General features: G+C 37.3%; 6 protein-coding genes across 6 annotated transcripts; 4 read left to right on the top strand and 2 right to left on the bottom strand.

Annotated features, from left to right (window-relative positions):
• Positions 1-36: 36 nt before the first annotated feature.
• C9374_008625 (uncharacterized protein) lies at positions 37-2,427 on the top strand (the record flags this gene model as incomplete). The annotated part of the gene is made up of 4 exons (XM_044698722.1): positions 37-334; positions 383-1,138; positions 1,189-1,600; positions 1,653-2,427. 4 exons carry the CDS (start codon positions 37-39, stop codon positions 2,425-2,427), a joined length of 2,241 nt encoding a protein of 746 aa, XP_044545265.1.
• Positions 2,428-2,498: 71 nt separating this feature from the next.
• On the bottom strand, positions 2,499-3,692 carry C9374_008624 (uncharacterized protein; the record flags this gene model as incomplete). Its single annotated transcript, XM_044698721.1, has 1 exon — positions 2,499-3,692. One exon carries the CDS (start codon positions 3,690-3,692, stop codon positions 2,499-2,501), a length of 1,194 nt encoding a protein of 397 aa, XP_044545264.1.
• Positions 3,693-3,853: 161 nt separating this feature from the next.
• Positions 3,854-6,260, top strand: C9374_008623 (uncharacterized protein; the record flags this gene model as incomplete). Its single annotated transcript, XM_044698720.1, has 4 exons — positions 3,854-3,915; positions 4,023-5,344; positions 5,441-5,613; positions 5,694-6,260. The coding sequence occupies 4 exons, from the start codon at positions 3,854-3,856 to the stop codon at positions 6,258-6,260; spliced, it is 2,124 nt and encodes a 707-aa protein (XP_044545263.1).
• Positions 6,261-6,769: 509 nt separating this feature from the next.
• Positions 6,770-9,060, top strand: C9374_008622 (uncharacterized protein; the record flags this gene model as incomplete). The annotated part of the gene is made up of 5 exons (XM_044698719.1): positions 6,770-6,837; positions 6,982-7,061; positions 7,119-7,264; positions 7,325-8,386; positions 8,440-9,060. 5 exons carry the CDS (start codon positions 6,770-6,772, stop codon positions 9,058-9,060), a joined length of 1,977 nt encoding a protein of 658 aa, XP_044545262.1.
• A 345-nt stretch (positions 9,061-9,405) lies between these two features.
• On the top strand, positions 9,406-11,535 carry C9374_008621 (uncharacterized protein; the record flags this gene model as incomplete). Its single annotated transcript, XM_044698718.1, has 3 exons — positions 9,406-9,488; positions 9,663-9,825; positions 9,904-11,535. 3 exons carry the CDS (start codon positions 9,406-9,408, stop codon positions 11,533-11,535), a joined length of 1,878 nt encoding a protein of 625 aa, XP_044545261.1.
• Positions 11,536-11,575: 40 nt separating this feature from the next.
• On the bottom strand, positions 11,576-12,955 carry C9374_008620 (uncharacterized protein; the record flags this gene model as incomplete). Its single annotated transcript, XM_044698717.1, has 1 exon — positions 11,576-12,955. One exon carries the CDS (start codon positions 12,953-12,955, stop codon positions 11,576-11,578), a length of 1,380 nt encoding a protein of 459 aa, XP_044545260.1.
• Positions 12,956-13,048: the final 93 nt, after the last annotated feature.

Genomic DNA, 13,048 nt, shown 5'->3' with positions numbered 1-13,048 from the left:
TTCATTTTGGCGCCAAAAATGTTTCATTAAAAAAAAATGACATCCTTTCTTACGACCGAGAGATCATCACTCAAAGGTTTGGGAGGTAATTTAATGTCCCTCTCAGCCTCTCCGATTATTGGAGGACCTCAACTGGAGAGAGATCAAAAACATTTCCCGTTTTCTAGAAGTACAGCCGATATGAAAGAAGTGGAGAGAACTCATAAGGATCTAGTGGTACCCTCAAACCGAACCGACGATCCTTTCCGCGAAATTCAATCAACACCGGATGTGTTGTCATGGAAAACAAAAATTAACGAGTTGGAAGTTCAAATCGATTATTTAAAGGATGTTGGTAAGTGTTTGGTTACTATGAATATTATGTAAGGACTGAATGAAATAGTTCAACGATTGAGTGACGAGCTTGCAAGATATCAAGTCAAGTATCCACCAATTGCAGCAGAACATTCTGAGTCTATCATTATTGCACCATGGTTTTTTGATTCTCAACATATGAATCCTCTATTAGTTTCGTATGATCATCGAATCATGGAATTGTCAAATGAAATCAAACTTTACAAAGAAAAAATAGAGTCACTGAACGCAGAGGTTAAATCCGTGTCAACGGAAAACGAAGAACTTCAACAAAATCTAAAGAATTTAATTGAAAAACAAATTTCGAAAAACAATGAACAAAATTCTGTTATTCCATTCAATATTCCTTCCGAAGAATGGGATGAATTGCAACAACGAGTCGAGCTCTTAGACCGAGAAAATAAATTATTGCTCGAGGAGCAACGAGAGCTGCAAAACGAAATCGACCGTTTAAGAAATGAAAATAGAAGATCCTTTTCAGAATCTAATCCTTTTGTACCAGGAGACTCTGACCGAGTGAAATTAATGTTAGAAAGTGCGAAAAAGAAAATTGCATCTCTGCAAAAAGAAAAAGAAGATTTAAAACGAGACACAAGACGAGTGAAACAACTTGAACACGAGATGGCTGATTTAGAACGAGCTCTCAGTGCCAGTAATCAAAGATGTAAATTATTAGACGATGAACTAGAGAAGCATAAATGTATTATTGATGATCTCCAACATGAACGAAAACGTCTCTATCAAACGGAGAAAACGATTAATATCAAGGACATTGAAATGAATGGTAAGTGTCAACAAAATAGGTTGTGTAAAAACAAGAAATATTTTGTAAAGAAATTCGAGAACGATACTCCATCTCCCTTAGAGAAATTGATGACTTGAAAGAAGAAAAAAGTAAAGTGCTATTAGAGCTTGGCCAAATGGAACAACGAATAGTCGCTCATCAACAAAGTGAATTTGAAGCTCTTCAAAAGGTAAAGGAGACAATGGAATTATTAGAAACCACCAAGCTTGAGAGAGATAGTGTGAAAACAGCCGCAAAAAATAAGGAACAAGAAATTGAGAGGTTAGAGGAGAAAATGAAAAAACTTACACAAGACTACACAGATCGTTACAAGAGAATGTCCTCTCATTTCCAAGAGAAACACAACGAATCTCTACAAGCACTGGAGGATCAATTGAAACAAGTGCAGTTTGAAAATGGTCATTTGAAATCAGACTTGGATCGACTGAAGAGAGAAAAGAAGTAAGTACTTGTCATTGAAGAAATTGTATATCAAAACTTTTGATTACGGAAGAACGTGTGAGGATGAACTTGCAAAGGTCATAAAAGCAGCAGAAACCGAACAGCTTAATTCTCCATTTGTCATTAATGATTTAAACCACCAAATAACTCAACTTACGAATGAAAGAGATGAATCAGAGAGGCAATATGAAAGATTGAGAAATTCACAAAAGAGAACTCAACAACAATGGGAGCAAGAGAGAGAACAACTTAATGCCAAGTACAATGAAATGCAGAAGCGATTCATTTCCATGGAATCGGAAGCAGAAGAGCAGCGGCAGATCAATTTACGGTTAAACGAGCATATTAGCCGTCTAGAACAACAATGTCAAAACGTAAAATTTGAAAAAGAAGAAATCGAAAGATCTCTCAGAGATACATTAAGGTCACACCAAGAACTGTCCTCCAATGATACTCGAGATATGAAGAAAAAGTTGCAGATCGCTCTTGATGAATACAATAAGTCTCAAAACACAATCCAACAACTAACTCTTAAACATCAAAAGGAACATTTATACTGGAAGGAAGAATTTAGTAAAATGAAAGAAAAGAAAGAAAAGGAATTGTACGATATGACTTCCATAGTGGAACAATTAACACGACGAAATCAAGAAATGGAAGGTAAAATCAAGTTACTGTTGAAAAAGGAAGAAGAATTATTGAATCACAAAAAAGATTTACACATTAGAGCAGATAAGCTTACCATTTATCTTGAAAGAATGAAACGAGAACGAGACATGTTGGCAAAGCAAATTGGAGCTGCAGAGATCAGTTTTGGATACGAATAAATTATATGTACATAATACGTTTCCCTAACAAGAAGTTCACTAATTAACTATCACCAAACAATAGTCCTGGCTCAATGAATTCTTGACATCAGGCCTCTAGAAATTTGTATTAATTTTCTTGAATCTTGTGCAGCAGCAGTCTTGTCTCCATTGAAACGATGGATGTGCATCCTCATTGTCACTAACTCACTGAGCCCATCATCACACTTTGTTATTCCTTCGTTGAGTAATTCTATTGGATGTTGAGACAAGTTCAGTCGTTTTGAGGCAACCATCACATACGGAAAAAAAAACTTATCAAAAGACTTTAGGGCATGCTCAAACGCCTCTATCGATAGATTGTCCTTTCTTTGAATGTGATACAGATAACCCAATTCACAATAAATTTCACATCTTGTCTTGGGATTTTTAGTTAGTTCTAATGCCTTGTGGCAGCATTCAATTGCTTCTGAATATTTAGAGGAAACCTTAAGTGCTTTGATTTTGTTCGTGTAAAAAAGAGAGACCTCACACATATTCATTGCCATTTCATAGTACTTAAGAGAGTTTACGTCGTCATTGAGTTGTCTGTAACACCATCCTATATTGTTATAGCACATTCCAAGATAATACATGTTTGTAGGATTGCATTGGTTTTGCAAATGAAATGCTTGCAGAAAGTAATCAATGCTTTCTTGAATTTGATGAAGATCTCCTTTGACCATCGCAATTCGGAATAACAAGTCTGACTCATGATTGGTATATTTAGTTTTGTATTTTTTAGCCTTCTCATATAAATTTAAAGCATCCAAATACTTGTCCTCTAACTCTAAGAGAAATCCTTGCAGTAATAAATTCCAGAATCTGTTTCGTTGTTTCAAGCAAATATGTATTGCCATTTTACAAAATCTTGTAGTTTCTATCATTTGACTCTTCATTGATTTATATAAAAAGCTTGCTTTGTAATACAGATAGAAATAATCGGGATATCGTCGAATGCATTCATAAATACATTTGATAGCATTTTCTACATCATTATAACATCGATAGCAGTCTAGTTCATTCAATAATTGCATCAAATCTTCGGGTTCTTGATTTTCGTGAAACAAATAATATTCATCTACCTCGTCATCATAATGCAGCACTGTTTTTATTCGTCGATCATTCGTTGTATCAAGTTTGTATTTTCCATAATTATTGCATTCATTCGTATCAGAATAGTAAATTTGATGATGCGTTTGTCGTTGATTACTATTTTCACGATGATAGCGAGGGTAGAGGATCATTTTTTGTTTTGGGAAAATGCGTTTGAAGAAACGGTGTCTGCCGAAGTCACACAAACAACACATTTCAAAAAAATTGCAAGCTGCACTCAGGCCAACAACAACAACTGCACATCACACTCACAACAATTATTCATTTGAACCAGGTCACAGCTTCATCTCACATGAGAAATCCCATTCAATCTTTCTATCAACTCAGTTGGATCCAAAAGTATGAAAATTACTTGTAAGTGTATATCCTGTTGAAACTTTCACACAATGTGTCTTGTCGCAACAACAACAACCAATGAACTCTGTTATTTCACAATCACGTTCTCGTGTTTGTAAATATAGAAAATCCAAGAGAGTGGTGTTATCTTTTCTTCTGATATTCACCAACCTTTTAGCTGGCATTGTTTATGGGTATGCATTGGGTTCCATTGGAGCAGCATTTTCATCGGCAAGTGCTGCATTTTCCAGCACCAATTCAACAACGATAACGAACACGACCTCCCTCCCAACGACCCATCTGATCCCGGTCACCGTCGAGAAGAAAGAGGCTCCTCGTGACACTCTCCGTCAAAGAATCACTTTCCAAAAACAGAATTACGCATCCAAGAAGGCTACCACTTGGACTCACAGAAGTATTAGTAGTACTAGACCTGGAATCTCAACCAGTATTTTAAATACTCCCCACGACTACCATACACACCCGATCCATGACCTCCATAATGAGATCTCACCTCTCATGACCACTGCTACTACTACCTCGAATACCTCGAATACGACCACCTCTACAACTTTTGATTTAGGAAATTCCTTACTTCAAGGCTTATTCGCCTCAAGTATTTTCATTGGAGGTTTCGGAGGAGCCATGTTCATCATGCTCCTGGGAAATTATTTAGGTCGTAAATTATGTATGATTTTGTGTTGCGTGATTTTTTCAATTGGATGTATTGGTGCATGTGCTTCAAATTCTTATGCTTCATTGATTGTTTTCAGATGTATCATGGGTTTTGGTGCTGCCATTTCAACTTCGGTGAGTTCAGTATATGTCGCTGAATTAATGCCTTTTCCCAAATATCAAGGTGTCTTGGGTTCCATGTACAATATGGGCATTGCTTCTGGTTTATCGGCAGCCTATGTCATTGGTGCAATTTTTACGGGAGCCAACGTACAGAGTGAACAATGGCGGGCAGTTCACGCTTTTGGAAATTTATTTTCCTTACTGTTGTTAGTGGTGGTTGTGTTTTGCATTCCAGAATCACCCATGTTTATTGGAAGTGGAAATTCCAGTAATAGTACTAATGCGGAAGGAATTTCCGTGGGAGGTCAAGAAAATAAGAATACCATGATGATTGGACCATTGAATATTATTTCAGATAGTCAACAAGCAGATTTGGCAGACCCAGTATTACTTAAAAAGGAAAAAGAGAGAGGTTTCCAGGCTGTCACGACCAGTACGAGCTCAGCACCTGTGACCTCTACGACCACAACATCAACGACTGTTTCCAATGTTCATGTAGCAACTGCATCGGACAACCAGTCCAAAGAAGGTTCAGAGGAACAATCAAAGAAAATGCCACTATTGGCAGTTTTGAAGAGATTATTTTGCTCCAAAATTGTTATTTCAACAATCCTTGCAAGTTATTACTGTTTTGCAATTGAATGGACAGGTAGGTCAATTCATTTTGGATTTTTATTTTCACAATTCTGAAATATTAATTCATTATTAACTTATGGAAATTCGAATACTCAACTTGTAACAAAAGGAATTCAAAGCGCTACACTATTCACACCCTCCCTATTAGAATCTGCTGGTGTGAAAGAACCACTCTATCAACTCTTATGTTCCTTTGCAATTAATGTTTGGCAAGTATTGACTATTATTCCAATTATTTTCTTAGTCGATCGATTTGGAAGAAAGACCATTCTACTTTTTGGAGTAAGTTGAAGTCATTTCATACGGTTACAAAAACTCAGACGTGATTCATTTTTCTACATGTGGTTGAATCATAACATTAGCTAACTGTTTCATTACTGACAGATTTAGCAGAAGGTTTTATATTCCAATTTGCCACCGATGGTTCTACTGAAAAGATTGTTCTCGCTCTTGTATTCATGGCCATCTATCTGATCGGTTTCAACATTGGTTTGGGTTCTCTCACTTTCATTTTAGCTCATGAAGTATTTAACGGAGAGCATGAGAGAGTGATTGTTTTAGGAACGTCGATGGCCACCATGTGTCTGTGGATCTTTTCAATTATTTTAAGTTTATTCTTTATACCAGTGGTCAGTGTGACCAATCAAGCAGTACCATGGTTCATATTCGCTGGATTTTCATTCATTGGTTTGTTGTTGAGTATCTTTTTGTTGAAAGAGACCTCACCGTTGGTGTTGGCAAAACGAAAAGCAAAGGAAGACGCCAAGAAGGAATTGAAAACAGAAGAACAGAAGAATCATCCGACTCCTCCATCAACAATGAATACTGCTTTGGAAGTGGATGTTGCTTCTGACATGTACAAGAATCAAGACAATGGGGAGCCAACAACTGCTGTTGAAATGAAAGAATTCGAACATGTTGTGCAATAAAATCAGATTGGAATAACACATTTATACGAAGAAGAGAGCACACTCCTTCAAAATTTTGTGAAATTCACAAAATGGTTCTCTTTGGAACGCAACATTTTGCAAGGAGATTAGTACAACCTTAGTGCTCTTCCATTCATGACGTCATAGAGCACATCTGTTGTTACTAAATTCACTTTATTGTTAACTAACAGGATTCGAAAAAAAGCTAATCTTAGTGATGGAGAGGCATCTACCATCATTCTTAAATCCCACTTTTAATTTCGGTTTTGTCCTTTGCTGTCAGTATTAAAGACTTTAAATGACCATTCTTGGAAAGAAAAATATTTTTGTTGTGAAAAGAGCTCCTGTAATTGACAAGGAGTCAATTAGGTTTCAAACCAAAACAATGAAACTGAACTTCAGGCCGCAGACAACAAGTCTTGTCTATCACTGCTGCCAACTGCTTACTATCGCGTGACGCCATCACGAATCAATTTAATTAAAAAAGAGTCATAGTGGAATGAAGCAATATGAAATTTAAGAATCCAATTAAACGTTTCTACAAGCTGAGTATTGTAGAAAAGTATGAGAGTTTTGTGTGAGTATTGTGCAATACGGAAATTGTGTTTGAATTTTTCTCTCATTATTTTCCAACGTACAAATATGTTTTCTCAACTTGGCAATTAACCAATGATCGCACCAACCACTACATGCAATTCACCTTCGCATCGTGTCTGATCAGCAAGTCAAAGCGTGTCTTTTTGGCAATGTGTCTCGTATTGACCAACTTGATGGGAGGCCTCATGTACGGCTACGCTCAAGGTAAGGCACCTTTTATATTGTGAATCAATCATCATGACACTACACAATATGACATAGGAACGGTTGGCGCGGCATTGCAGTCTGCTATTAGTGGGCTATTGATGACTAATTCCGCAACTTCGAACAACAACTCTACAAGTTTGAATCAACAATTCACAACATTGGATGCTACTACTATTAAACCTAATCTCAAATTCACAATGGTAGGTTTGCAAGAAATTATATATTTACGTTCATCACACTCATGTTCAATCGCCACCTAGGAAAATATTCATTCGTTCTTTCCATCCGTTGTGCAGACATTTGTTGAAAACTTGAGCCCAGCGGTGGTTCACGCTGCTGGTAATAATCCCTCTGTACCAACAAGTCCTTTCGATTTAGGAAATTCCTTACTTCAAGGTCTGTATGCCTCAAGTATTTTCATTGGAGGTTTGATTGGTGCTGTCTTTGTCATTCTCATTGGAAATTATTTAGGTCGTAAATTATGCATGATTTTGTGTTGCATGATCTTTTCAATTGGATGTATTGGTGCAAGTGCTTCAAATTCTTATGCTTCATTGATTGTTTTCAGATGTATCATGGGTTTTGGTGCTGCCATTTCAACTTCAGTGTGTTCCGTTTATATGGCTGAATTGATGCCATTTGCAAAATATCAAGGTGTTTTGGGTGCCATGTACAATATGGGCATTGCTTCTGGATCTGCATTGGGATATGCATTTGGAGCTATTTTCTTATTTACTTCTGAACAATGGAGAGCTGTTCATTCATTGGGAAATATTTGCTCCATCTTGCTTTTAACTCTTGTTCTCATCATTCCAGAATCACCAATGTTTGTAGAAAGTGGTAGCTCTATGCTCGATCAAAGCGAAATTAAAGCTTACGAAAGCAGCGGCACTTCATCAATAGATCCTGGCGTGTTGAAGAAGGAGAGAGACATGACCTCAGAAAATCAAGCTCGCAATCATTCTCCAACCACTACGACCGCTTCGACTATCACAACAACATCACTCTCTAGTACAAGTGAATCACTAGAAAGCGGAACATTGAAGTCTCGCATGTCCTTCCTTGCAGCCTTAAGGAGATTGTTTTGTTCAAAAGTTGTCATTGCCATGTTCATTTCAAGCTTCTATTGTTTTGCTATTGAATGGACTGGTATTCAAAGTGCTACCTTATTCATTCCTTCCTTATTGGAATCTGCTGGCGTGAAGGATGGCCTTGCTCAACAACTTGTTGCTTTTGGAGTATTCGTTTGGGAAGTCATTACCATTATTCCATTCATATTTCTTGTGGACCGATTTGGAAGAAAGACAATTCTAATATTCGGAGTAAGTAAGACAATTGATGTGCCGCAAAATTATATTCATGATCATGATTCAAGTTCACTGTATCTACTCTCACAAATTTAGCAGAAGGTTTCATCTTTCAATTTGCTCCCGAGGGTTCCACTGAGAGAATAGTTTTAGCCTTAGTATTCATTGCACTCTATCTCATTGGTTTCAACATTGGAATTGGTTCATTAACGTTCATATTGGATCATGAAGTATTCAATGGTGAGCATGAACAAGTAGTGGTTTTGGGTACATCGATTGCTACCATGGTATTGTGGAGCTTCTCAATCATTTTGGCACTATTCTTCATTCCTGTTATACAGGTTACAAGTCAAGCAGTTCCATGGTTTGTCTTTTCTGGAATTTCATTTATAGGCTTGTTGGTGACCATCTTCTTATTGAAAGAAACATCTCCCTATGTATTGTCTAAAAGAAAGCAAGACGAAACAACTGCTAGCAGTAGTACTACTACCAGCCTTTCTCCTCAGAAATCTGAGACCACATCCGAAACCAAATCCAGTATAGAAATGAATGATGTAAGGGAAGTCGTAGTGGCAGTCGTTTCTGCTTCGGCTGCTATGGTCGAACCACAGGCTCAAGTCGCAGCAGCATGTCAGTGTAATCCGAATGCTGTTGCAGACTCTGCACCCACTCAATTGCCCAAGCAGTAGATTATTTGGTACTATACTTTGGAAAATGGGTGTCTTGTGTATTTGCTGTCGGCATGCAACATTTTCTTGAGGGAAAATATTAGGATTTTTCCACTTCCTCTGTACATTTCTTCTTTGCGTGTACTCACATGTGTTATTAATTCGTTTTCTAATATTTTCTTAATCATAATAAAATCAATGGCAGCCGCTATTCTCCGAATGACAAGCTCCGTGTGCTTATACCCCTATCGAGTCGGCTTTAAAAGAGCGCGCACTCTTGCCGTTTAGAGTCTCATGCGACCATATTTGCATCTTTTTCTTGAATCAAAATAGTGAAAAGAGTACTACATAACTCTCTAGAGGTACATGATGACTAGTTACAACAAGAATTACAATCCTATTAAAGCATTCTACAGGCTTCCGATTATTGAACGATACCAAAATTTCATGTAAGTATGGTTGAACCTCAGTTTCATGAATTTACGTCGGTTTCATTTGTTTTCTACAAAATGATGATAAATTCCTATTTTCTGTAAATTAATTTTGAATCAATGAATATATATCCTCTGAATTTGAATAATTATATTGGTTTTTAAAATCCTAATTATTATTGAAATATTTAGCAAATCCAAGAGAGTTTTTCTTTCCATTCTTCTCATCATTTGCAACATTTTGGGAGGACTTGTGTTTGGCTACTCGCTTGGAACCATTGGAGGCTCTTTAAATTCAGCCACTTTGGCTTTCTTTCCTTCTTCCAATAATAATAACGGTAATGCCACCACCACAGTAAGTATTTGTGATCCCGTTCATGTTGTGTTACGATCCATGATCGCGTTGTTGTGATCACATGTCTTCCATCAAAAGGGTGTGAGCTTTCGAGATATTGTTTTTGATGAAATGATCAAACCGAAATTTGTGGTCAGCCCTTTGGTAGGTCAAACCAAAATTTCAGATTTCGCTCTTTGGTTGCAGTCAACAACGACGAACGTTGGATCTGTCGTTGAGGTGAATCAAAACTTGACAACCTCAGACTCCAACAACAGCCAAAAGCCCTTTGATCTGGGCAATTCCTTGCTGCAAGGATTATTCGCCTCAAGCATTTTCATTGGAGGCATGGTAGGATGTTTTTGCACTATGATTACGGCGAGTTATTTAGGTCGTAAATTATGCATGATTTTGTGTTGTGTGATCTTTTCAATTGGATGTATTGGTGCAAGTGCTTCAAATTCTTATGCTTCATTGATTGTTTTCAGATGTATCATGGGTTTTGGTGCTGCCATTTCAACTTCAGTGTGTTCCGTTTATATGGCTGAATTGATGCCCTTTCCCAAATATCAAGGCGTATTGGGTGCCATGTACAATGTTGGAGTGGCCTCTGGTGTGGCTTTCGGATATGCATTTGGAGCTATTTTCTTATTTACTTCTGAACAATGGAGAGCCGTTCATGCTTTAGGGAATTTATTTTCAATTTCCTTATTCATTCTGCTTGTGTTCGTTTTGCCAGAGTCTCCTCAGTTTATCATGGGAGCCACCGTTCAACACCAGCAACAACATACCAATGACAAGAGTGATGTGGAGCTCAAGACCCAAAATGAAAAACCAACAGCTACAACCACCGCAAGTGAGCAACCAACGCTCAAGAATAAGGAAGAGCCAAAAACCAACAACAACAAGGAAGGAGCAAAGCCTATGTCGTTCCTTCAGGCGCTCAAACGATTATTCTTCTCCAAAGTTATTATTTCAACAATATTGGCATGCTTTTATTGTGGAAGTTTGGAATGGACAGGTATTCAAAGTGCAACATTATTTATTCCTTCCTTATTAGAATCTGCTGGTGTGACTTCACCTCTTTACCAACAATTGGCATCCATGGGGGTGGCCATTTGGCAAATTATGACTATTATCCCTTGCATCTTTCTAGTAGATCGATTTGGAAGAAAAAGCATTACAATCTTTGGACTGGTCATTTCAATTTTGACCAATTTAGCCATTGGATTTGTTTTCCAATTCGCTCCAAATGGATCTACAGAAAAGATAGTCTTAGCACTTGTTTTTATTGCCATTTTCCTGATTGGATTTAATGTTGGTCTTGGTTCCTTAGTGTACATGTTAGCTCACGAAGTATTTAATGGTGAGCATGAAAAGGTGGTGATTTTAGGTACATCCATTTCCATCATGTGTTTGTGGTTCTTTTCGATCATCATTTCGTTATTTTTCATTCCACTTGTAACAGCTACCAACCAAGCAGTTCCCTCATATATATTTGCAGGTATTTCATTCATTGGGTTGCTCTTGACGATTTTCCTTCTGAAAGAAACCTCACCCAGAGTGTTGGCAAAGAAACAACTGTTAGAGCTCACAAAAACAAAAGGTTTGGCAAAGAAGGACACGAGTGTTGCTGCTGAAGAGAAAAACCGTGTGGTGCCCACAGAGGCTGAAAATGATACAGCTAAGCAATCTCACCCCGCTGTTAAGGATGAGCAGCCATCGGTGTGAATTCATGTGGAGAAAAGTGGTTCTTTGGACCATCATTGCTTTAATTCATTACCAAGTTGATTCTTCCATTTGGACTCACTACAAACCATTCATTCTCAGATAATGCTTGTATGTAAGAAATGTCGTGACCATCAATATTATCCAAGACAGTTCCAATAGAAGTACTTGCTTCGGAACGTTTAGATGTTTGGTCGTGACGTGCGGTTGCCAAATCCTCAATTCTATAAACATAACCTTGTTCATCACCAACCACAACGCCTTTCTGTTGCTCGTCAAACTGAATAACCTTAATGGCTGTATTGGATACAGTCTTTTCCCATGTAGTATTGGGATCCTTTCCAACCAAGAATCCATTGCTTAATCCAAGAATAATATGATTTGGTTGAAGAGGATGAACAGATAGATAGGTAATAATCTCCTTAGCTCTGATGATTAGGGTAGAATCTTTTTGAGAGTCCAAGTTGTTCATGTCAATAGAGAAAACACAATTCAAAGTTCTATAGTAAATTAAGGTTGGAATCTCCACCGTGATCATATTCTTGATGGCAAATGTAACGCCTAAAATTGGCAACATGGATTTGTGTTGATATTTCTGTTGTTTCAGTACCTCAAATTGTGATCCAGACTTGGATGAAAGAGTAACATAGAGTAGTTGACCATTGCTTGTCCCCATAGCTAAAGACAATGTAATTGCTTCTCCTTCCGATAAAACTTCAGAATCAAAGCTTAAGAGTTCATAGTTGCATTCAGAATTTGCCTGCAAACATTGAAATGGGTTGAATGGACGAAATATTTCAAGTTCATGTTCTGGCCAGAACAAGCTATCTTCCTTTTCTTGTTGTAGGCTATTAACTTGAAATTTGAGTACATGAATAATTCCCTTTTCATCGCAAACGATCAAAGTATTGTCAAATGACTTCATGAATTTGACGTTGCTCTCTAGAACTAGTGTTTTTGTGTGGTTGTTTTCATCAGAAATTTCCTTAACATTCATCTGGTCTCTATTGTGAATTAATGAATAAAACCTCACAGTATTCCGAACAGAAATGGCCAAAATTAATTCTGTAAAATTTGATTGTTTTCGAGAATAGATATTTGAAGTGATTGCTGGAATCTTATTATTATGAAACAACACACAAATTTGTTGAATGGTATGTCCGATATAATCATGCATCATTGCCTTTGAAAATATGAAGCCATGATCATCTTGCATCGTACTATCATCATCCCGATATTCAGGCTTTTTAAATAAATCAAGCCTTTCATCAAGAGGTGATTCTTCCTCCGATTCTTCATTCATCATGGCATTGCTCGCAAGGGCTTGGTCATCATCTTGTACCAACATGATTTCATCCTCCGAGTGTTCATCTTCTTCACCGTAAAAATCCTCGTCTGTAATTCCAATTTTGCTTCTCGACATTTTTTAAACAACAACCTTTTGTTGCTGCTATGCTTTGAGTTGGAATGTAAGTGTCACAGTACACATCGTTCCACAACATCAAATCTTGGATAT

This window comes from Naegleria lovaniensis, assembly GCF_003324165.1.
Source record: "Naegleria lovaniensis strain ATCC 30569 chromosome Unknown tig034, whole genome shotgun sequence".
Classification (NCBI taxonomy): Eukaryota; Heterolobosea; class Eutetramitea; order Acrasida; family Naegleriidae; genus Naegleria; species Naegleria lovaniensis.
The sequence above is the reverse complement of the archived record's forward strand: the minus strand, read 5'-3'. Positions and strand labels throughout refer to the sequence as shown.